Here is a 25,714-nt window from a genome sequence, read left to right as displayed (position 1 = left end):
GCACAGAGAAGTCGAGGGGCGACAACGCAAGTGCATTATGTGGGAACGGCCCCGTGAAATTGTCGTGCGTGTGATCGTTTCGTGCACACGCCCGCGACTGACCAATCCTGGATTCTGTTTAGCTTTTATTTTACGCTTACGTTGTCGCGCCCCTCTTGAGCAGACCTGGAGCAGACCTGTCGTCGTTCCAGGCGACAACGTCTGCGACGCGTTAATCGATGCCCGTCTGAAAGTACCTTGACAGCTGCCAGCTTACAAGCCCATCCACAAGTCCTGTTGACTAGGTCTGTCATTAAATAAAGAAAACTACTGATGTTGATCTTGGGCTAGATTCAGGAACGGCACAGCTCCAATGTTGTTCTCAGAACTCATGTGGCATATCTATTTTGGTGAAGTTTCAGTGTCTCTAGACTAGATGTGTGTCTGTAACCTCTAGTTAACCACAAGATATCCAATTTCATCCCCACAAGGTACAATTAACTCCCACTCATGATACTGGCAAGATTAGACTATTCCTCTCTCTTTTGCCAACATTTGTTTTGTATTATCAGGATGGTTGAATTAGCAGTTTGGTTTTATATTCACTTGTAGCTTCATGTCACTGGTTTCCATGGAAAGTAGTAGTAATTAATTTTCAATGAGACCTGCGTTCTTTTTCTGTACGCGCAGAGAAGTCGAGGGGCGACAACGCAAGTGTATTTACGTGGGCGCAGCCCCGTGAAAGTGTCGCGCGCGTGCTTGTTTCGTGCACAGTGTGCACACGCCCGCGACTGACCAAACCTGGATTCTGTTTAGGCTTGCGTTGTCGCGCTGTCGCGCCTGTCTTTGTTCCAGGCGACACCGTCTGCGTTAATCGATGCCCGTCTGAAAGAACCTTGTCACTGCTAGCTTACAAGCTCATCCACAAGTCCTGTTGACTAGGTCTGTCATTAAATAAAGAAAACTACTGATGTGGCATGTGGCATATCTATTTTGGTGAATTGTCAGTGTCTCTAGACTAGATGTGTGTCTGTAACCTCTAGTTAACCATCCATCCATCTTCAACCGCTTATCCGTAGTCGGGTCGCGGGGGCAACAGCTCCACCAGAGAGCTCCAGACATTCCTCTCCAGAGCAACATTAGTAACTTCCTCTAGGAGGATCCCGAGGTGTTCCAAAGCCAGTGAGTCGATGTAATCCCTCCATCTGCGCCTTGGTCTGCCCCGAGGTCTCCTCCCAGTGACGTGCAGGGAGACGCTCGAGAGGCATCCTAACCAAATGCCCGAACCACTTAAGCTGGCTCCTTTCCAGGCGAAGAATCAGTGGCTCTACTCCGAGTCTCCCTCGCGTGACTGAACTTCTCACCATATCTGTGAGATGCCAGCCACCCGTCGGAGAGAACTCATTTCAGCCGCTTGTATTCACAACCTTATTCTTTCTGTCATGACCCACAGTTCATGACCATAGGTGAGAGTAGGAATGAAGATAGCTCGGTAGACAGAGAGCTTTGCCTTCTGGCTCAACTCTCTTTTCTCCCCTCACGCATGTGTGCGTTTGACGTAAGCGCACTGTGCGCACAAAGTATGCGTGCGAAAAGCCCTGGCTACACCAGATCTGTGGCGCGCGGCAGATTTGTGCGGGACCTTCCGGGAGGATATATAGATACGCGCGTATGGGGCATACGCACGTAATCTTTTTTAGAACCGATCCGTGCGTCTGGTGTAGCTGGTATCATTCACATATATTGGTCCTATCCAAACGCACTGTACGCGCGCAGTAAACGTGCGCAGTAAACGCATACGCACGCGCGCAAAATTGCCTGGTGTAGCTTGGCCGTCACTCGTGAACAAGACCCCGAGATACTTAAACTCCTTCACCTGGGGTAATGCCTCATACCCGTATATAGGGCTGGGCGATATGACGATATATATCGTATTTTCGATAGAAAATGTCTATCACGAAAAAAAAGCTATATCGCTTATATCGCCGTTTCGCTTTACGGCAGTATTTACGTCACAGCGCTTATATACGGCATGCCCAGCAGCCCACCGCGCGCACTGAAAACAGTGAGCCAACACCTTTCGGATGTCTTCTCTATTATATACTCTAAGGCCAACACGACCACAACACAAGCCGAGGTGGTGCTTGCACCTAAAAGAGGGGCAACGTATTCCATTGTATGGATATGGAAGTGGTTTTGATTACATGAAGGGAGATGATGGCTGACGAGATTCAGAGCGGCACGTTCGGAAATACCACACCGGAGCGAACTCATCTATCAGTTTGCATTGCACAGTGCGCCTAGTGCGCTATTTCCGAATGCGCCCTAAAGTAACCGGTCATTCACTGTTATAAATGCAGGTTTCATGTTGGGTCAAATTGATAAATTGCGTGAGCCACGCATGTTTTACACAGTTGAACAATAAGCTTGTCCGTCGTCGGGTGCACTGCAAACTTCTTCCAAGACGTTCCTCTTACCTGTGCAGTCCTCCTGCTGCGTGTCTGTCTTGTTTTATTGTTCCAAATAAATTATTCCATTTGAAAAGTCCTTAATTCAGCAACAGCTTACAACAACAACACAAGACGTTGACTTTGTTGTGATCATCAAAAAAAAGGAAAAGAAAAAGCCCCACTCGTCCCAGACTCCCATATACGCACAGCTGGGCATGGAGAGTTGACGACAAGATCGCGTTCTCTCTCACTCTATCGCCTGTAGTCAATTAAACATCGTTAAGCTGCCCAACGTCTTTAACAAACTAAACTATAACTACAACAGAACATGTTGATTCCCTATACAGAGCTTAAATGAACTGAAACAACTGTAGTGACAAACTGTGACATGAGATATTTATTTTTTCCTTAAGCCAATTTAATGCAGACACAGGCCTGTACTTCTGTGTCTGAATGGCAACGTCTTATTTCTTTCTTTTTTCTTTTTAATTGTCATAATAATTATTATTATTAATAATACTAATAAAACTTTATTTGTATAGCACCTTTCATGACATGAAATGCAGCTCTCAAAGTGCTTTACAGAGCAATGGAGAAAAAAAGAAAAGCAAGGCAACGACATTAAAAAACAAGCAGTAATGCAATACAGTGAGGACATGAATAACAAAAAATAAAAGATCAATTAAAAGCAATGTTGTAGAAGTGGGTCTTGAGCTGTGCTTTAAAAATGTCTACAGAGGCTGAACAATTGAGTTCAGCCTCTAATTATTATTATATACATTTTATTTTGTAATATTTTTGTACTTGCTTTGGGCCTGTCTGTGCATGGGAAGGGCATCAGTATTATATTCATATAATTAGACTGGATAATGTGAATTTAATTGTTTTTTGAGTGGTGCAACCATTATAGACAGCTATGTGTGTCCCTGTCCCTGTATCCGAGCACGGAAATAGCATAACTATTGTCACCACCAAGTGTCACTGTTGTGCAGCCTAACACAGACAGAGAGGAGAGCTTGTACAGTACAGTACAGTACAGCCCAAGTACAGTAAAGTACTCGACCTGAACAAAAATCAATTATTTTAGATAAAAAAATAGGTATCGTAAAAAATATGCTATATCGTGAGTATATCGTTATCGTGATAAAATAAATTCTATATCGTGATATGAGATTTTGTCATATCGCCCAGCCCTACCCGTATACCCTCTCCGCCATGACTTCGCCTCGAGATCCTGGCCATAAAAAAATCACAAACAGGATAGGTGGAGACCAACCTCCACTGGAAACGAATCCGACTTACTCCCGAGCACACGGACACAGCTCTCGCTTTGGGTGTACAGAGATTATTGCGAATGCAATGAGCACTAACTATGAGACCCTGCAGATCATGTCTGTGTGTCTGTCTGTGTGTCTGTCTGTCCCGCTGTGACACCACCCGCCCGCCACCAGAGGGCGCAGCTGTAGCACACACACACACACACACACACACACACACACACACACACACACACACACACACACACACACACACACACACACACACACACACACACACACACACAAACAACTCTCTGGCTCAGCAGAGTTTACAAAAGATAAAAGCCAAGACTTCGATTTATGACAAACATTGACATTTGACAAACATTTTATTATTTAAACATGTCACAATCTGCGTCCATGTGAACTGTGAGCACACACGCACACACACACACACACACTGTCACGATTATTATTATACATTTTACTTGATTATTAATTGTCTCAAATATAGTGATTTAATTGCGTTTCTTTCATTGCACATTGGAACATTATGAATAAAAATCAGTGCTTCTCAACCTGTAGTCCGTGGACCCGGAGGTGGTTCCAGGTGGTCCCCAGCTAAATGTTTGCGAGTTGGTAACCAAATGTTAAACGTGACTATTATTACGATTATGCAAAATCTTCGGCTTTAGGATTTTGTTGGTTACTTTATTTATGGCTGCTGTGGTACAGATGGCAGCAGACTGGCCGTTGCAGGATATGCAAACCAACTTGTAATACAATACAACCTCTTAAGTTAAAATACAACCGTTTGATACAAATCTGTCAAAATGTCAATCATTAAAAGAAAATCATATCAGGAAAGTGAAAGCAGAATATTAGTTTTACATATCAACGGCTTCAGAATATTCACAGATGCCAACCCTGTGCACAGCGCTGCAGTAAACAAGTTCCTTATTGCATGTGATGCGTCCCCTTGTAAGATTTGCCTGACTGCATGACTGCCATTGTGACCGTGAGGAATCATTCGTGGTCGAGTAATGAATGCATTTTGCAACAGGCATTATGCATTGAAGTCAGGCATTTTCCAGCACTATAACGTCACTATTGTCAACTCTTCACAATAAAGCTCCATCAACATGTACATGTCCACTCGCTGAATGTAAATGCACCGGTCAAAAACAGTCCATTTGCTTGCAGTAAATAGCAATAAGTAGCACTTAGTTGCCAACTGTTGAGATATATTGTAGATTATGTTTGCACAGCAATGAGGTCCTATTTGATTAGCAAACAGACCAGTGTACAATAATTGATAACTTTAAGACTGTAATTGCTAATCTGTCTGACCTGGTGCTGTCTGTATCTGCTAGCCTCGTTAAATTGCACCTTTGTTAAATTGACACACACACACACACACACACACACACACACACACACACACACACACACACACACACACACACACACACACACACACATATACACGCACACACTCCTCTCTCTCTCTGTCGCTCTAATTACTTAGTCTCATGTCTAGCTGCTGCATAGTTTCTCCTGCCTGGAGCTGCCTACGCCAAAAAAGCATAGGTGAGTTCCAGGCTAGTATCTGCTAACTTGTAGTTAGTGTTTGGTGAAATGTAGCCTATATCAGTTTGCAGACTTTGCACATGGACTGTATTCATTTTCTGGAGGCCCATTTCTGCCACTGAATAAAGTAAAAAAAAAAAAATTGCTTCCCCCCTGCTCTGCTACTTTATACCTCGCAATTTGCGATATACAGTTGCATTGGCTGACAGGTAAAAATAATCGCACACGCGTGTTATTGACGGTTATACAGTTGCCGCCAACTGTCTGTTATCTGCTATCTGTTATCAAAAACGGCATTGACTATTCAAAATGGATTGAGTTTTACATATCAACGGCCGTGGAACATTCTCAAATTGCATATTATTGTCTCTGACTGCCAGGTGGACATACTGTATGTCCAAAAGGGTTACCTTTCATGATTCAAATCCAAAAATAGCAAAAGTAGCAGATCTACAAGCTTAAAACACATACTTGCCTATTTGGGTCTGCCATTGCCAGCTTGTAAAGTTGCTTAATAAATTATAATACTAATGGCCCCCTGCCATATTTCTCAATTTCAGAGAAATATGTCGCAATTGTGAGAAACACAACCCTCATAATGTTGTGAGCTACAGTTTAGGGATAGGGGCATTCACAATTGAGTATAAATGCCAACATTCTTAAAAATCAACTGAGTGGTACAATTCCCCCCCCCCCTCCTCTCTCTCTCTCTCTCTCATTAGCAGGCAGCAGACACAGCACTACCCCTCTCTCTGTTTCTGGCATCCCCTACTGGTATTAATAAGTTTAGATTATAGATTTTGTTGTTTTGGGGGTATTTTCTTGTTTTTGAGATTGTCAGTGTTTCTCAATATATTTGAATAAGGATAAGTGTCTGTCATAATGATTCAACTATCCACAACTTACCATGTCATTTTCGATATTGTCCACTAAGGGATGCTATAGGACAACACATTGATGCACCAGTGCACATTTAAACTTTTTTTTGTTTCTGTGGCATATCTTGTTGCTCAGTTACTTACTTTGTTATGTTAATGTCATATCATATATTTGTCCATTAGGGAAGTACTTCCTAAAACACTTATTTACTTTACTTCTAAGAACATTACCTGTACTTGACTATGACTATATACACTGATGTTTGTTTGTGTATTAGGACTAGTGTCCGTTCTTGCCATTTACTCTGATCTTGCACTCTTGAATTGTAAATTGTTCATGGCATGCCCATGGCCAACTCACTGGTTGAGGAGTTTGTTTGACATTCCAAGTAAACGCAGATATAATGACTCATTTATGCCTTCTTCTGAGCAACTCTGGTATCTCTCATAAAGTGAGGGAAACTCACAGTTTACAATGTCAGTTTTATCTGGGTTTACAAATGCAATCTTCTCAAATTATAGGGTACAAAATAAAATCGTACTTTTGAAAGTGTCCAACTATGAAGGTGCTATTGCGTTAAATCAACACTAGATGGAGCCAGAACATCAGCTCAAATGAATGACAGGTTGTCAATAATGTCAGAAATTCCCACTGCCTTTTATAGTTTTCCACCCTAGAAGAACTCGAGCTGATTAAAACATTAGTAGTACAGAGTTGAGTCAGTAGACCTACCAAAAAGATTTTCATACATTGTCCCATTAAATCAAGGAAATTACATACATTTTACATACTTCAGAAGTAGTGAAAATATCTGATCTACCAACTAGGCTATTTTAACTAGTTTGGGTCCCGGCCGGGGAGATTTCTCTTTTGGGAACCACTGTACACTGTTTTATTAACTAAACATGGACATAATATGGATTGCTTAATGTTTTCTGAACTTTTCTCCTAATTACCTCAAAGAACATTTGAACCCTAAGATATCCTGTAGTCACACTGTGTCTCCTGGTGAGCTTGTAGATCTATCTGGTGCGCCACACCCGCATCTAAGTTTAACTCAGGCTTTAGAAGATATATTGAGCATGCAAATAACCTCAAACTGTAGACACACACACACACACACACACACACACACACACACACACACACACACACGTGTGGCTACTGGCTAGCTACGTGTGTGTGTGCGAGCGAGCGCACGTGTGTGTGTGTGTGTGCGCACACACACACACACACACACACACAAACACACACACACACACACACACACACACACACACACACACACACACACACACACACACACACACACACACACACACACACACACACAGACAGACAGACAGACAGACAGACACGTGTGGCTATGTGGTTGTTGGATGAGCATCAGGTCTTCATTCCAGGGTTCTTAACAGTACTATGTTAACAACTGGCTACTTGGTCTGCCATTGCCAGAGTGTAATATAGTTGCTTAAAAATGTTTAATAATAATGAATAATAATAACGAACTATCAATAGTATGTTCCTTCCTATGTGTGCATTTTGTGAATGAAGCCTCACAAAATAAATCACAGTTTGGTGTTCACTGTTCAGTGGCAAAGCCGCCAGTCTCATACAGGCATGTCCTAGACTAGTGTGGTGGTGATGGTCTACACCAGTGGTTCCCAAAGTGGGGTCCGGGGACCCCCAGGGGTCCTTGAGGAAATTCCAGGGGGTACCCAGCTAAATGATACTTTGGAACCAAATGGACCCTTATGGGTCTGTAACTCTGAGAGTGTACATTTTTCAAATTTCCAAATCAAATTTACTTTGATTTTACGAAATATAAATTGGGGGTCTCAGACTCAGAGATATAGAAATGCCATTAAATGAGGGTCTGGACTCCGTAGACTAATGCATGTCAAACTGTGGGTCTTTGAAATTAAACGGGTTGAAAATCACTGCTAGAGCCGTAAAAGTCTTCTCTTATGGGGGTCCCTGGCGTATCTTTTCTAATGAGGGTATGGCTAATGAGTGTCAATTTGGGGGTCCTTGACATGAAAAAGTTTGGAAACCACTGGTAAATAGAAACCGTGATATGTTTTATAAATACTTTATAGCCACCTACCGTTCCGTTCCCCCCCCCCCACCCCCCCCCCCCCCCCCGTACGAAAGTAGTTTTTTCTACAGCCCAATTTTCATGCTTCTTAAGTTTGACGTTTCTTTTCATCAGGCACTTAAGGAAGACCAGTGATGGTTCTGTTGCACGACAACATGCACATAGAGTTGATCTGCTTTTGAGGGGACATATATACAGTATATAGTAGTACATACATACATACAGTACATTACATACAGGCCGTGAAAACATCCAAATTATGTATGTCCGTCTTGTCTCACTTGTAATAACTGTGACGTCAATAATACGAATACTGTGCTGGTACAGTTGTTTTTACATGTTTTTTGTTCAATCTTTGTTGTCTCTCTCTCTCTCTCTCTCTCTCTGTCTCTCTCTCTCTCTCTCTCTCTGTCTCTCTCTCTCTCTCTCTCTCTCTCTCTCTCTCTCTCTCTCTCTCTCTCTCTCTGTCTGTGTCCCAGGTCTGTGTATGATGACCAGCCCCACGCCCACAAGCGCTTCATGGAGAAGCTGGATGCCAGGATACGGAACCATGACCGCGAGATCGAGAAGATGTGCAACTTCCATCACCAGGGCTTTGTGGACGCCATCACAGAGCTGCTCAAAGTTCGCGCAGATGCAGAGAAACTGATGGTGAGAGAGAGCACAGAATACGTATGAGGTCTGTAGGGCTTGGAAGACGTGGCCCAAGAGCGAGACATGGTCTTGTTGTTGGTCAGCTAGATCTGGCCGAGCACTGCATGCATGCTGTTGTATTTGTATTTACAAAACTGACAACAATCATAATATTGATTCAAAGAATCTTCTGTATCGCAAGATGGCGGAGTTGTCATAGGAGTTAATTGTACACACCTAGAACGCCCGGGGGTATTTGGTACCATTAAATCAGGACGCCCAGCGATTTGTTTCTTCAGGGCCCATTTCAAGGTGCACAAGGCACCATCTTGGATGTAGCTGAAGTAGCTAGATGTAGCCAAAACACGCCCGAGGGGATCGACAACAACGGGAAGTATGATTACTTCTAATGCGACAAGCGACAGCCTGTGGAGCGGTGCACTCGGTTATGATATCATTAATGCTCCGTCCTGTGATTAATCTCCTGAGCGCTGAGCGTAACTATTTGATAGGACGGAAACCTCTGTTTATGACGCTCAGGGTGTTAACATAGCATTTTCCAAGCTTTGAATCTTTTTTTAGCAAAGATGTCTTCAGTTCACCTGCCTAATTATGTGAGGAAGTAGTCAAATTTCACAGTATTTGAAAAAAAAAAGAAATCTCCATGAAGATAGTTGATAATGTCTTGCTCAGCTAAGGTAATGTTGGATATTTGTTGTTACCTTCTGTGTACCTGGCAACAAGAATAAAAAAAGACAATGATTCAAACAACCAAGGTTTCCCTTTAAGAATTCAGTTGGCAGGCAAACTAAAAGCAATATTCTCAGCCATGTTCACGTTGTAGCCACACAGCTGTCTAATTACTAAAGGACAGCATATTATTCAAATTGATAACCCAACCACACAGTCCCCCAATTATCAAATGGCAGTGTTCATTCAGATTAATAACCAAGAGGCCATTCAGGTCAGTGGCCCAGCCATTGTCCTCCAGGAGGTAATGAGAGTTTTACGGAAGGGCCAAAATGGCCGCCTTGTTACCATCATGACCTAATGAGAGACGGCAAGCATGTGATGTGGGAATCCGTCTCTCTGTCTGCCTGCACCTGCACTCCCAACCATCCATTAGCCCGGCTTTCAACCATCCATCCATCGGCTGTGTGTGTGTGTGTGTGTGTGTGTGTGTGTGTGTGTGTGTGTGTGTGTGTGTGTGTGTGTGTGTGTGTGTGTGTGTGTGTGTGTGTGTGTGTGTGTGTGTGTGTGTGTGTGTGTGTGTGTGTGTGTGTGTGTGTGTGTGTGTGTGTGTGTGTGTGTGTGTGTGTGTGTGTGTGTGTGTGTGTGATACTATACTTGTTAGGGCCAAAATGTCCTTGCAAGCATATGTAATTGAATTTGCTAAAAATAAGAGCCTGTTTCACCATGCAATGTAATTCAATGAGGATACTATTTTTGGAATATCAATGTCTAATCAACGGAGTAACTATAGAGGGTATGCTTAAAGTGAATGGCGAGTGGAAAATCGAGTGGCAAAGCAACATGCAAAGTGAGTTTAACATTGTTAAACGTTGTTTAATGCAATCAGATAGGACTTTTCTGTGTGGATGTATGGGCTGTCAAGGCCAGAAAGTAGTTTTTTTTCACTGTTCACTGTTGGACAAACACTTTTTTCCTCTCCCTGTAAGAGTTGACTGTTCCAACTCTTACTGAGAGAAAATACAATGTCTAATAGAAGAGCATAAATAAGAAAACATTGCTGAATTCTAAAAACAAACAAAATAAAATAAGCAAAAATCGGAGGAAATTTGTTCTTGTATCGCTTCCAGGATGATGAGAGAAATGGTTGTTTTCATGGTTACAAAAGAACCTTTTGTAGAATTAGGAAAAGATTCAGCTTGGGTTTAGGGTTGGAATTAGGTTTACTAAGAGGTCAGGTTAGAGTTATGTCTGGTTATATCTTTGATTTTCTCCATAGTCATTAAAACATTTCCAAACTTACCTGAATAATTTAATCTGTTTTGTATAGACAAACATCATTGCCTGCTAAAGATGTTAAGGGACGTTTATTTTCGCCGTGACTTCTATCTGCATAAACAAAACTAACGTAATTTTAACCTATCAGTACCTACAATTTACAATTTAGGCATTTAGCAGATGCTCTTAATCCAGAGCGATTTACATTAAGCAAGAACAAAAAAGCATGGGAATACATCACATAAAAAGCATTTATCATGAAACATGCGTAAGCTAAGAAAGTAACAGTGGAATATCTATATAATGAAACTATACATATAAACTATACATATATACTATACTATGCTATACATATGTACTATGACGTGCTATGACTACATACAATGCAATTATAGTGCTGTCTACATAACATGCTATAAGTCTGTATCAAATGCTATCTAAGTCTACAGAAATGCTATCTAAGGGGGTAGGGTAAGTGCTATGGGCCATGATGGAGTCTGAAAAGGTCCCACCAGGACACCCAGCAGCACCGAACCAAGCTACTCCTCATACACTGAGTGAGTTGGCAGTGCCCAGATTGAACCCTTGGCCTTGTGTTCCAATGGCAGTAGCTACTGTGCTATCCGGATCAGTTGTTCTGTTGTTAACAGCAAAATCATTCAGTGTTTGTGATGACAATTATGTGTGTCCTGGTTTTGGGGATCATCATCCATTTCTACAGTGTGTTCGCTGTACATTTTCTCACGTACAAACTTATCTTCAACTGGGATTTCAGATAATGGTCCATAGATTGTGTGCAGAACGTTTCACGCAAATCGCTCAAAGATCCAGGCAGAAAATCGGGTATAAGCATTTTTCAAACTGCTCAAAATGGCGGAATATCTGAGGGTGGAGCTTACTGGTCAAAGTAACATATGTGTTCCCCATGAGTCAAAGAAACAAGTGCCATGACTTTTGGAGTGAGGCTGGTTTCAGTGCTATTTGGCATGCCCCTCTACCATACTGTAAAGTTTCATAAGCATATGCATAAAACCTTCATTTTTTCACTTAAAAAAAGTACTATAGATTCCTTTGTCCGTATAGGTCCAGTTCATTTGTAGACATTTTCATGCATTATGATCAAAGATCCTGGGAGGAGAAACATTTTAACAGTTTTTCATATAATTCAAAATGGCGGGTGATATAGAGGTCAAAAGTAAGAGCACGAAACACTGTCCTCGGCATGAGGCGACACATACTGTATGTGTATCGAAGTTTCATTGCCGACGATCAAACGGTTCATGAGCTATGCGTGGTCAAAGTTTGTATTTTCAATTGAGTGCTATAGCGCCACCCTTTGGCCATTGGTCGTGGGCTTCGCATCCTCACCGTTTGGCATGGCTCTCTATGGAAGCATAAGGCTGCCAAAATTCAAATGAAATGGAAAATACAAAATGTCAATTGAAATAAGAGAGATGCTTTTTCATTTTCAGGTCCTAGCGCAATTGGATGCGCTAGGATGTCTACACATGTCTACAGACGCGTCGATTGGAACCCCTAGCGGTTAATGCATTTCTTGAGACAAAAATACATCTAAAATGCAATAGCGTTTACATTTAATCTACAAATGTTCTCATTCTATGACGCAATTAAAATGATAAAGGATAATTTTATTTTCAATTTTCAAAAAATGCCCTGCTAATTAGTGGACAATATTAAAATGAAAAAGTAATTAGTAATTAGCCCTTCACTAAGTCCCTCCCCAACCCATCCTTGTCCAATAGGCACGTTAGCAGCGAAGAAAGCTTGACCTGCATAGCAACCGTTGCTAAACTATTTGGATTGGCATTGGACAATCGCTTTTTGGGGTGGGATTTAGTGAAGGGCTAATTTAGAAAATTCAAATGAAATAAGAGAAATTATTTTTAACCTTCATAAAATTGAACAATGCAATGTTATTTGCTTTTTCTTCATCTCCAAGTTTGCTCATTCTATGACAGAATGAAAAAGCAAAAGCGAATCACATTGCATTTTCATTTTCAAATCGTACACACGCCATGTGTGATTTAATTGCTTGAAGCTATCACAATGCATTTGAGGATAAAACAACACAATTAAGTCTATAGAGACTTTTCCCTGTTGTGGTCCGCTCACATAAAACAGAACAGACAACAGAGGCATTCATAATACAGATAATACAATTTCTTATTCTTTCTTATCTAGAACTATTTTCATAGAATTCTAGCAGATACAATACGATACAATAATTCTTTGCTCAAACAACAAGCTTATAGACTTGAAATAAATTAGGATTGTGTGACAGCCCTCAGCGAGGCTAGGACCACACACAGACTGTTCATCTAAAAAAATGCATATTTTAGGATCCCCAGATGCTTAGACTTAGACACCTCTCACACAATCATAAAAGTACTGTTTCATTCATCATCGTAGGTCCAAACAGTCACATGACGTTAATTATTACAAAATCTCTCTCTCGCGTTCTCTTTATGTACATTTATTTACCACCGACGCAACCGATGCAACGTGTGTTTTGAGCTTCTGCAATTTTCACCCCAGAACAGGGATGCTAGGGTTCAAGTGGTTTTAAAATTGTTCTGTGTGGACGCATTATCCTAATGATTAAAACTAACTCTAAACAGTCTGTGTAATGCGTAATAATCTTCTTGGTATGGCGTCGGAGGAGAGACACTGATTGTCTTGTTGTCGCCCCCTGTTCCTGTGGAGAGGACTCCCATTGAAAGGCTGTCATCGGAAGGCCCAGTGGTCAATTGGGTCATGGCTCTCAACCGTTTGACAAGAGCCGAGAGTTCAAAAATCCCCATCCAGAATCGAGAAGTTTGTCACTGAATCTGTGAGAAAGGGCCTGTCATAAGCCATTAGGGCTCATGAAAGGCCCAGCGTGCCGACCGCGGGTTCAAGTCCCCGCTGCCTGGTTAATCTGAATTTATCCGCCTTTGTCCCTGCCCCTTCATGGACAATGAGCTGATTACAAGGCTGAGCAGTCGCAGCGAGAGAGAGAGAGACAGAGAGAGAGAAATGGGAGGAGCAGAGAACCAGGGATGAAGAGAGGGGAGAGAAGGGTGAGGCAGATAGATACAGTGGTGATAGATGGATGAATTAAGATATCGTTGCTGTCAGGCCAAAACCTCTTATCTTCATATTCTATTTTTTTGTAAATGAATGCCCCACTTGATCATACTACAGCGTCGCACAAAAGTATTAAAAGTAACAGATCCACAAGCCCAAAACGTGGAGCGAACCGTTGTGTTTTGAGCTTCTGTGCGTCGCCCCCAAATTGGTCCATCAGCGTTAAATGAACATTGAGGATTGTACTGTGGAGATTGGAGTCCCAGAGATTAACAATCATGAGGGTCCATGAACACATGCATATCAAACTTGGGGTCCTTTTTAAAAAGGTTGAAAATCACTGGTGGCCTTGTTGACCTCTGCGTTGCCCTGCCACTATCAGTGTGTCCTGTTAGAACAACAATCAAAACCGTGAAGGAACTGTGGAACTTTCATGAATGTATGAGATGAAAAGTTGTTCTGGAAGACTGGAATCCATGCAGGACCAAGTGGGAGAATGAGGTCAAGAGTCAAATCAAAACTGATACCAAGCCTGCAACTAATGGTTATTTTAGTGGTTTACATTTTGTTTTAAATAATATATATATATAAAATATTTGATGTGATTAATTAAAAAATGTATAGGGTTAACCCTAACCCATAAGTTCTCCAAACACAGACATACATACATCCAGCCATTAGATTAGAACATAACTTCTAATATATAATATGGATGAGGGGTATTCACATTTGTGTTAGCACATATCAGACATTTTAACTAATACATCACTAATCCAAGTTCAAACACAAACTGTCAAAGAATAAATTGATTAGTCGATTAATTACTTCATCATTAACGGATGGTATTTGTTTTATTTTCCCCCCGCAAAGGGCCAAGTGTCAGACACTAACAGAAGACTGCAGGAGGCTGGGAGGGAGGTGAGCAACTCCCATCACACACACGCGCATGCACGCACGCACGCACATACAGTTTTTGTGGTGCTGTGCGTGCTCATCAGGTTGAAGAAGTGGTTAGACATGACCGTTCTTTAACCTTGACAGTTAATGGTGTTGGTGTCTCCCCTTCCAAACCCCTCCCTCTCTCTATCTCTGTGTCTCTGACTCTATTTGACCCTGTCTCTCTCCATCTGACCCTGTCTCTCTCTCTGACCTCTATCTCTCTCTCTCTTGGTCTGACCCTGCCTCGCTCGCTCTGACTGTGTCTCTCTCTCTTTCACTCTGACCCTATTTCTGTCTCATTCTGACCCTGTCTCTCATTCTGACCCTGTCTCTCATTCTGACTCTGTCTCTCACTCTGACCCTGTCTCTCACTCTGACCCTGTCTCTCACTCTGACCCTGTCTCTCACTCTGACCCTGTCTCTCACTCTGACCCTGTCTCTCACTCTGACCCTGTCTCTCATTCTGACCCTGTCTCTCATTCTGACCCTGTCTCTCACTCTGACCCCGTCTCTCACTCTGACCCTGACTCTCATTCTGACCCTGTCTCTCACTCTGACCCTGTCTCTCACTCTGACCCTGTCTCTCTCTCACTGTTACAGTGTCTCTGTCTCACTGTGACACTGTCTGTCTCACTGTCACACTGTCTCACTGTCACTCTGTCACACTGTCTCACAAGACCCTAAGGTCTTCCACTGCTGGCCTGCTCGCTTTGCCTAAAAAAATGGCAACTAAAAAATACGGGGAAGCAGCTTTTTGCTTCTACGGGCCGTCGGCATGGAACAAGCTCCCACTGTACCTTCGTCAGGCAGCCTCTGTAGACATTTTTAAAGCTCAGCTCAAGACCCACTTCTACAACATTGCTTTTAATTGATCTTTTATTTTTTATTTTTTATTTTTTGTTATTCATGTCCTCACTGTATTGCATTACTGCTTGTTTTTTGTCGTTGCCTTGCTTTTCTTTTATTCTCCATTGTTCTGTAAAGCACTTTGAGCATGAAAGGTGCTATACAAATAAAGTTTTATTATTTATTATTACTGTTACATTGTCTCTGTCTCACTGTCACACTGTCTGTCTAACTGTGTCACTGTTTGTCTCACTGTGACACTGTCTCACTGTTAGTGTCTCTGTCTCACTGTGACACTGTCTGTCTCACTGTCACACTGTCTCACTGTTACAATGTCTGTCTCACTGTGACACTGTCTGTCTCACTGTGACAGACTCTCTGTCTCACTGTGACACTCTCTCTGTCTCACTGCGACACTGTCTCTCCCCTCCTCTGTGCGTCAGGTGACGGCTCAGACGGAAGAGGTGATTCGCTGTCGGGTCCAACAGAGGAACATGGTCACCACTGTGGAGAAGCTCCAGCTCTGTATTCCTGGTAAGATGCACACACATTCATAAAACATATTAAGTCGCACACAGTGGCAATAGTGAGTTACTATAGTGAACTTAATGGAAAGATGGATGTGGTCTGCATAAGGTCTATAGGTAGGTAGTTTGACAGTATATACACACATACAAAATAAATGATGTTGATCTAAGAGGATAGAGCACCAGAGAAGTCATAGCGCAGTGGTTACAAGAAAGGTCAAAGATGCACACCCACGCACAGATAGATGCCATTAATTTATTTCCAGCATTATTTCACCCGCGGTTTATCCGATATTAATTTATAATATATTTTAATGACCCATATCCACCCTAAACTGCGGTTACCCACGGCTAACGGCTAGCCCAGACGGTTGAGCTAACCGTCCAGGCCCTGAGCTAGCCACTTAACCCATAATTTAACCCCCCTCCGCGCTGCTCTGTGGGCAGCACTGGGTGAAGCTGAAAAACTGAAGTTCCTCCATGGGATGTGATGTGATGTGACCACGTGTCTGCAATCTTTCCTTACATTTTGATGTCTTCTGAGTTTTATTGTCCAAAAAAAGTAACTAAAAGATACAGGATGGGAGAGGGAGGGAATGCTTTAACTATTCAAACTAGCACCCCCTCTCATGCACTTTCAGTTCAACTGAAAAGTACGAGCATGAGAAACCAATACATAGTTTCATCCAATATTTTTGTAATATAGTATAAGTTTGTTGTTGATGATGACGAGCTTTTTCCTGTTGTCTTTGCAGTTCTGGAAATGTACAGCAAACTAAAGGAGCAGCTGGAGACCAAACGGTATGTTCCTGTTCCCGCTTGCCTTGTAGATCTGCTATTTGTGAATAGCCAACATATGAACTGTAAATGGCTAAAGTGATTGTGATGCTGTATTAACAGATGTTGATAGATACGCAGACTTGTTTTATGCACTTTAATTACTTACTTCGTCATTGGTTGACTAGGATTCATGGCGCTTATAATTCAATTGTAAGGGGATCAAGTATACAAAGTGCCATATAAACATTCTGAAAACTTGGTGTGCTGTTGGTTCCATAATGTTTACCTGATTGACACTAGTCTGTGTTTTCACATGCTCTCTACATTTTGATTAGCCAGGACAGTGAACAGTGACAGGAAGAGATAGTGAGACAATATGACCCAATACTTGAACATAGGATATTGCAATTATGCGGTTGTTGCATTGACCAGTCGAGCCCCCACAATGCAACACCTTGTGAACTTGTAGAGCCGCTATTGCTATTTGAATAGACTGAGTATAAAATTGGGCTTAAACTGTGAAGTCCTCCAGTTTAAGAGGGTGTAGACTATACCAAAGAGGCAGTAGGTGTAGTCTTGTGGCCAGATCTGTGATCACCACTGTACTTAACTCTGATCTCAGATCTGTGATCACCACTGTACTTAACTCTCCAACTCAACCGCCGCCATCGTTCTGGGGACTGGGGTTCAGTCAAACCTCACTTTTACCCCGTGAACTTTGGCCGGCACAGCAGGTCATATTTACACGTAGATCTGTAAAAAAGGAGGGAGCCAAGTTCACTCGGGAACGGAAAATAATGACCCTTCCTTGTTCATTACCGTCTGCCGGGGCCTCCATAAAGGAAGGGGCCATTCACTGGAAGGACAATTGACCCTCAGTGTGCCCTTGTTCACAGCAAGGCCCCCTCACTGTAGCCCTGTCACGGCCCACAGCCAAATGAAGGCAATTAGCCCTTCCTTGCTAGCCACCCTGTGTGTGTGTGTGTGTGTGTGTGTGTGTGTGTGTGTGTGTGTGTGTGTGTGTGTGTGTGTGTGTGTGTGTGTGTGTGTGTGTGTGTGTGTGTGTGTGTGTGTGTGTGTGTGTGTGTGTGTGTGTGTGTGTGTGTGTGTGTGTGTGTGTGTGTGTGTGTGTGTGTGTGTGTTTGAAGGTGTGTGCATGGCATCTCCTCTAAGCACTAATGACATGTCCTAAACACGGTTACTGGGAATGGGGAAGAATTCACATGTAGCACGCACTTAGCATACAGCGCACGTATGTGCCGTTGCTCCTCAGATCAACGTTCTGTTTGAAGTCATGCCACCTGCTAGTTTTTGGGGCCTTTGTGACCCCCGGCCCGGGGAGCTATGCACATTGACAAACGTTTGGCCCGGTAGATTTTTATGAAGCCGTCTTCTGTTCATGTGTATCCAACACATTTTACACTCATTTACCAACCAATTAGATCCCTCCACAGCCTGCCCATCAGTCTAATGATGGGAGCCCAGCACGGTGACCTCTGGCTGAACCTTGTGTGACTTGACGCTAACTTGATATGATAATGCCACGACTAGATCCAATGATGGATTAAATTCATCATATCCATGGCGTGATATCAGTAATGTCAGTGCCTACAATATGTATATTGTATAGCAGTGTTTATCAAACGTTTTAGTTTTAAGGACCACCATTTGCCCCAGCATTAGGCCACAGACCCCCATAACTCTGTGTTGCAGACTTGTAAGTGTCCATTTGGTTCCTAACTAAATGTATCCATCAATCATTCAACCACTGATGTATAGCACAAAGGTCAAGGATGTCGTTTAGCCATTGTGTTCCATATTCAGATTCCACTTTATTGATCCTGATGAATTTCGTGAAATATTTTCTTCTTCTTTTTTTTACAATACATACGAGCAATGAGATGAAGAAATCTCTGCATCAGAATGGCCCAAAAAAGCCCAATATGATTTAACAAAATGAACCCTAGCATCCCTATTCTAGGGCGAAGATTCTGGGAAATTGCAGATTGACTATTTTTGACACGATCATGGTTATGTAGTGTAGATGGTAAAAAGAAGGGTGCTCAGTATTAGACCCCTGGGGGACTCCAGTAAACTAAAGTATGCAGAATTTAAGTGGTTAAGGGTCAGAACCAGTGGGAAATCTAACTAGGAGGCATGCAATGCAAGCAAAATCAGGCAATGTTCTTCATATTTGGTTTTGACCAACAATATATAAAAAATATGTAGTTTGGATGAGAATCCATGAGGTTTAGCATGTTGTCTTTCCATTTCTCTCTCTCTTCACAATGCGAGTTCTTCACATGTACTGTAAGTTAACACATGTTTTGTTCCGTCTGTTTAGGTATTACGCTGCATTGAAAACCATGGAACAGCTGGAGAATGTCTACATCCCCAGGTAGGTTTACAATTATGCAGATGTGGAGAGTCATTGAAAATTAGTTTTACGATATACAGGTCTGTAAAGGTTGCGTTGCGTTTCCAGTGTGAATGTATTTATGTTTCCGGTGTCTCTTGTCCATACAGGGTCAGCAAGTACAGGTTCTGTCGGATCATGGCGGAGAATCTTCCCAAACTCAGAGAGGAGATCAAGGAGGTGTCCATGTCAGACCTGAAGGACTTCCTGGAGAGCATCAGGAAACACTCTGACAAAGTGGGAGAGACTGCCATGAGACAGGTTGCTACACACTCCATTCAGAACATTTCATTCCATGATGTTGATCACAACCGCACAATAAAGCATGCACATCCGCACCACTGAAAACCAGGTGCCGGGCCGACGTCAGATAATAAAGAAGAAAGACGTCCCTGGTGTAAAGGAACCATTAAATAAACCTTTGAAGTTTTTTAGCATCATCCAGTGTGCAGTGTGCAAGTTTCACAACCACGACACTGGTGTTTCTTTTCGGCTACAACCTAGCCTGAAACGATATTTGGTGCTGTAACAAAACTATGTAGGGTGCACATAAAAAAAACAGTGACCATAAAACAACCTTCTTTTAAATTTCTGAATTATATGACAAAGGTCGCAATCATTCAGAAATAATGTTTGTTCATAACTTGCTGGACCAGCTGGCTCTCATTGACTGCAATACATTTCATCAAACTTCCAGTTCCAGTTTGCCACCCATGTGCGCCAATGGCATGTGCCAAAGTTCACACGTTGTGAACTTGTATATTTTCTATTTTTGCTCTTTTCCTTGCCTTATTGAATCTTGCCCCTCACTACCCCATATTCCAATAAAACACAACACCAAAAATAATAGAACTAAGCCTCTTATAAAATATAAACTAAACTAAACTAGCAAACTCACTTAGAAAACGAATCAAAACTAAACTGAAATTTCAAACGAAACGTCACTCAAAACGAAAAGAAAAATGAATAAAAAAAAGCCCAATGAAAAATGTGAAACTATAATAACCTTGTGTTTCTACCACCGCCAGGCTCAGCAGCACAGGACCTTTAACACAGTGGTCGCCAAGCAGGCCAGCGGTCACTACACCAAACCCGTTTACTCTCTCAACGGACGCACGCACACACACAACGGTCAGATGATGGACGATGCCGGAGAGGAAGAGGAAGGAGATGAAGAGGTGAGGAACGTACAAGCAACTTTGCACATGTTAGTTGCTCTGGACATCTGCTAAATGCCTAAATTGATATTGTGTGTGTGTGCGTGCATGCGTGTGCGTGTGTGTATGTGTGTGTGTGTGCATGCAGGCACACAGTGGGATCCTTGCCACTGTGTGTGAGAGGATGGGATGGGATGTGAGAAACGTGTGTGTTTGTGCCGCCTTGTTACCGTCATGACCTAATGAGAGACGGCAAGCATGTGATGTGGGAATGTCTGTCTGACTGCACCTGCACTCCCATCCGTCCATTAGCCCAGCTTTCAACCATCCGTCTATCCATCCATTAGTAGTCTCCTGCTGTGTGCGCGTGAGTGTGTGTGTGTGTGTGTGTGTGTGTGTGTGTGTGTGTGTGTGTGTGTGTGTGTGTGTTTGTGTGTGTGTGCGTACTGTTGCACGTATTCTCAGAACTAGCTTCACAGCCTGAAAATCTGAGAACTGCCTAACCGAAATGTCTGGTGAGATTTAAAATCCGACGTAGTTGCCAAAACAATGGGGAAAAACAACATCCCACGTTACACCCACTGGCCCTCATTCATCAACAGGATGTCGTACCTGGTCAATCACAGCGTAAGAATGGTGTGTTGATAGATCTGGCATCATAATCGCAATACATTTTGGAGTGGATACATGTGTCCAGATGCCTGTCAGATTGTCAGACATTGTATGCTGCACCTACAGCAAGATGTGAAACATTTGCGTGCAGAAGCTGAGGACCTGGCGTTTGAGCGTACCGTACGATCAAGTCAAAGTGACGATAGAATGATAAATGCTGACAATTGCGGTGAGATCAGCATAGGTCTATTTTGCTTGGTCTGTGCACGTTTGATAAATGAGGACAAATTTGTTGAAAACCGATCCTGACACCATCCCAATATGAAATGTCGCCCTGAAGTCTGCATTGGTCCTGCAATGCAGTTATTAGCATAATACAGTTCTAGCGTCTAACGTTGAATATAGATTTCACCAGACGTAGCGGTAGGTGATCTCTGATGGTCTGGTAATATGAGGCCAACTGGGAATGTCCTCTTCATGTGTCTTTCATCTGTCTCCTGACAGGTTCTCACAGCTCAGGATCTGGTGGACTTCTCACCAGTTTACAGATGTCTGCACATCTACACTGTACTGGTAGGTCACCGTGCACATTGCACAAGCACACACATGCATACACACACACACACACACACACACAACCAGGGCTGCATAATAATTAATGCTGGGCCGTTATCGGCGTTAACGTGCTGCGTTAACGCGAGAATATTATCGCCATTAATCTATTCTCAAAGTTGGGTCTGGGAGCTGGGTCTGCATAAAGCGAGCAAACTAGGAATTTCACTTTGATAGTTTTACCTGGCGGAATTACTCTGTGGGAGGGAGAAGTCCTAACCTAACAGGGACAAGGTGAAATAAATTACTCTGAGAGCGGGGCGGTAACAAATCCTAACCTAACCGGACACGGGTGAAATTAATGAACAGTGCGGCGTGCCACATCAAACGTCAGCATGCAGGACTCTGTGAACCCGGGTTTGCTTCAGGGGAAATTTCTTTACAAGAAGCTTCCCAATGGAAACCTCGACAAGAACAAGGTGGTTTGCACCCTGTGCAAAGCAGAAATGGCTTACTGTAGGAGTTCTTCAAGTCTGAAGTATCACCTAACGCACAAGCATCCATTTGCGTTGGTTGATGATAGCGATGCTGCCGGCGGGCCAAGCACTAATATGGCTCCGGGGAAAAGTGTTCGTCAAACTACAATGTTGGAGTGCAACCGTGGCAAGCCCGTCAGCCCAACTCTATCAGCCAAGCTAACTAACCTCCTAGCTCAGTGGATTGCCATCAACTGCCGGCCTATCAGTGTGGTTGAAGCTTCTTCTCCAGGCGGCCACAGGCGACTCATCTTACAAACTACCTGCGAGACGAACTATCTAGAGGTAGAGGTTGGACTCAAATCATGTCACAAAGCTACTGACTGTAAACAGTTCTTCATCACCTCTAGGTTTACAGTTTAATTAATGTCATATCCCAGAAAAGGGGGTTGTTCTTGCACCCACTTTTTCAAATTGCCTGTATGGTAACGTGTTTATGGTTATTCGTGTTTAACTGAATAAACAATGTATAACACACGTACATCGTATTGAACATTATTCATTATATTTTCATTACCAATTATGATAGGGCTCCTGGTCTAATGGGCCACGTGGCCCGTTCAAGGATTTACTTCTGGTCATTATTTAGGTAGCGCACACATATTTTCAATGCTTTCGGCAGAGTTCAAATGAGCCATTTTAATCTAGATTAATCTAGATTAACTCCAGAATTGCAGTGAGATTAATCTAGATTAACTCCAGAATTGCAGTGATTAAAAAAAAAGATCTATGCCCACCACTAATAATAATATTGCATAATAATATTATGCAGCCTTGTGTGCACAGCGCACGCAATATCATATACTATATTGCAATATCATATACTATATTGCAATATCATATACTATATTGCAATATCATATACTATATTGCAATATCATCACCATGACTCAGAGCCCTACAAATCATTATTCTTGCTTTCAAGTAAATTCATTTTACTTGAAAACAAGTCAAATGTTGAGAATCACTAATCTAACAGTTGAAAAGCATTTTAAGCTTGCAGGATTTCCCCCGTTTTTAGCTTAAAACGTTTTATTCTACTCAGTATACTGGTGTTCAACCACCCGCCCAGCTGTTATTGAACAGCCAACAACCAACTCGCCATAGCAGTCACTCCAGGTTATGGGATATACTATAAGTGCGTTACGCTTTCCCTAACCTCAGTCCCAGTCTGACTCCTCTGCCAAGAGAAAAGCCTGGTCACAACCTTTCCCTAGCCTCAGTCCCAGTCTGACTCCTCTGCCAAGAGAAAAGCCTGGTCACTTTCCCTAGCCTCAGTCCCAGTCTGACTCCTCTGCCAAGAGAAAAGCCTGGTCACTTTCCCTAACCTCAGTCCCAGTCTGACTCCTCTGCCAAGAGAAAAGCCTGGTCACTTTCCCTAGCCTCAGTCCCAGTCTGACTCCTCTGCCAAGAGAAGAGCATGGTCACTTTCCCTAGCCTCAGTCCCAGTCTGACTCCTCTGTGAAGAGAAAAGCATGGTCACTTTCCCTAGCCTCAGTCCCAGTCTGACTCCTCTGCGAAGAGATAAGCCTGGTCACTTTCCCTAGCCTCAGTCCCAGTCTGACTCCTCTGCGAAGAGAAAAGCCTGGTCACTTTCCCTAGCCTCAGTCCCAGTCTTACTCCTCTGCCAAGAGAAAAGCCTGGTCACAACCTTTCTCTAGCCTCAGTCCCAGTCTGACTCCTCTGCGAAGAGAAAAGCCTGGTCACTTTCCCTAGCCTCAGTCCCAGTCTGACTCCTCTGCCAAGAGAAAAGCCTGGTCACTTTCCCTAACCTCAGTCCCAGTCTGACTCCTCTGCCAAGAGAAAAGCCTGGTCACTTTCCCTAGCCTCAGTCCCAGTCTGACTCCTCTGCCAAGAGAAAAGCCTGGTCACTTTCCCTAGCCTCAGTCCCAGTCTGACTCCTCTGCCAAGAGAAGAGCATGGTCACTTTCCCTAGCCTCAGTCCCAGTCTGACTCCTCTGTGAAGAGAAAAGCATGGTCACTTTCCCTAGCCTCAGTCCCAGTCTGACTCCTCTGCGAAGAGATAAGCCTGGTCACTTTCCCTAGCCTCAGTCCCAGTCTGACTCCTCTGCGAAGAGAAAAGCCTGGTCACTTTCCCTAGCCTCAGTCCCAGTCTTACTCCTCTGCGAAGAGAAAAGCCTGGTCACAATCCTTCCCTAGCCTCAGTCCCAGTCTGACTCCTCTGCGAAGAGAAAAGCATGGTCACTTTCCCTAGCCTCAGTCCCAGTCTTACTCCTCTGCGAAGAGAAAAGCCTGGTCACAATCTTTCCCTAGCCTCAGTCCCAGTCTGACTCCTCTGCGAAGAGAAAAGCCTGGTCACTTTCCCTAGGCTCAGTCCCAGTCTTACTCCTCTGCCAAGAGAAAAGCCTGGTCACAACATAAGGCAGAGACTGCATAGCCGGAAGTGTCGGGCCGGAACAGCCGCCAGATGTATTTCCCCCAATACGATATTTTTTGACCAATCACAACACGTGTTTCATTCACGGAGAATGTAAACCGATTTGTAAAGCGCCGACGTAATTTCCTTGAGTGGTACACTTCCGATTATGCACTCTACAGCGTAGGTCTTGCCCATCGTGCTCTTTCACTGAACATGCATGCAGTTGCAGATATGCGTGCTGTTAATCACGTACTGTAAAAGGCCCTTTAAAAGCATCTATGTATATATATTTGAAAGCATCAAAGTTTATATTCTTATTTCTTTTATATAAGTTTATTTATTTATTTTTTGTGGCTTTCGCCTTTATTTTATATATTTTATGGAGGGACAGACAGTAGGCTGACAGGAAATGGGGAGAGAGATGGGGGGAAGACATGCAGCAAAGGCCGTCGGGATCGGGAGTCGAACCCATGGCACACTGCCAGACTGGACCACCAGCCAAGGTGCCTGGACCACTGAGCCATGGCCCAGGCCACAAAGTTTATATTCTTAAAGTCATTTAGCTTCTTTTGATATTCAGGCAATTTTTGTGAAGTTGAGGCATGTCAAATAGGGATGTTAACCACCGTTTAAATTCATTTTTCTTAAAGCACAATTGTATACTTATAGCGGATATTATTTAACAATTTTCACCTATAATGATATGCCCAAATAACAGACATTAGGGTTAAGTAGTTAACATACACGCGCACGCACACACATGCACACACACACACACACACACACACACACACACAGACACACACACTTACACATAGAGAAACAAAGAAACACACTGCAGTGGTCTAATAGGACTGACCGTGCGGTAACCTTGTCTTTTTCGTGGCAAAACAAAACGATGGAACAGTGTAGAGCTGCCTCCATTCATGATGCGCACGAACAGCAAGTGATTAAATTGGTGACTGGCGGAGTCAATGGGGGGAACACACACACCCACACACACGCACAAACCACGTACGAACACGC

The 25,714-nt window shown here is 43.0% G+C and overlaps 1 protein-coding gene across 6 annotated transcripts in view; it reads left to right on the top strand.

The window, feature by feature from the left end:
- The window catches only part of exoc6 (exocyst complex component 6), an 80,125-nt gene that overhangs the window by 5,689 nt on the left and 48,722 nt on the right, over positions 1-25,714 (top strand). For all 6 annotated transcript variants that reach the window (XR_014570553.1, XR_014570554.1, XM_083787028.1 and 3 more), the window contains exons 2-9: positions 8,735-8,906; positions 14,814-14,861; positions 16,172-16,262; positions 17,011-17,056; positions 19,380-19,433; positions 19,562-19,712; positions 20,480-20,629; positions 21,725-21,793. Coding sequence is in view for 4 of the 6 variants with exons in the window: in XM_083787028.1 (XP_083643154.1) it covers positions 8,735-8,906; positions 14,814-14,861; positions 16,172-16,262; positions 17,011-17,056; positions 19,380-19,433; positions 19,562-19,712; positions 20,480-20,629; positions 21,725-21,793 (781 nt within the window). In the remaining 2 variants the exon portion in view is untranslated. The remainder of the gene's footprint in view (positions 1-8,734; positions 8,907-14,813; positions 14,862-16,171; positions 16,263-17,010; positions 17,057-19,379; positions 19,434-19,561; positions 19,713-20,479; positions 20,630-21,724; positions 21,794-25,714) is intronic.

Source organism: Protomyctophum parallelum (genome assembly GCF_964188405.1).
Source record: "Protomyctophum parallelum genome assembly, chromosome: 17".
Classification (NCBI taxonomy): Eukaryota; Metazoa; Chordata; class Actinopteri; order Myctophiformes; family Myctophidae; genus Protomyctophum; species Protomyctophum parallelum.
This window is presented reverse-complemented; position numbering and strand designations above follow the sequence as displayed.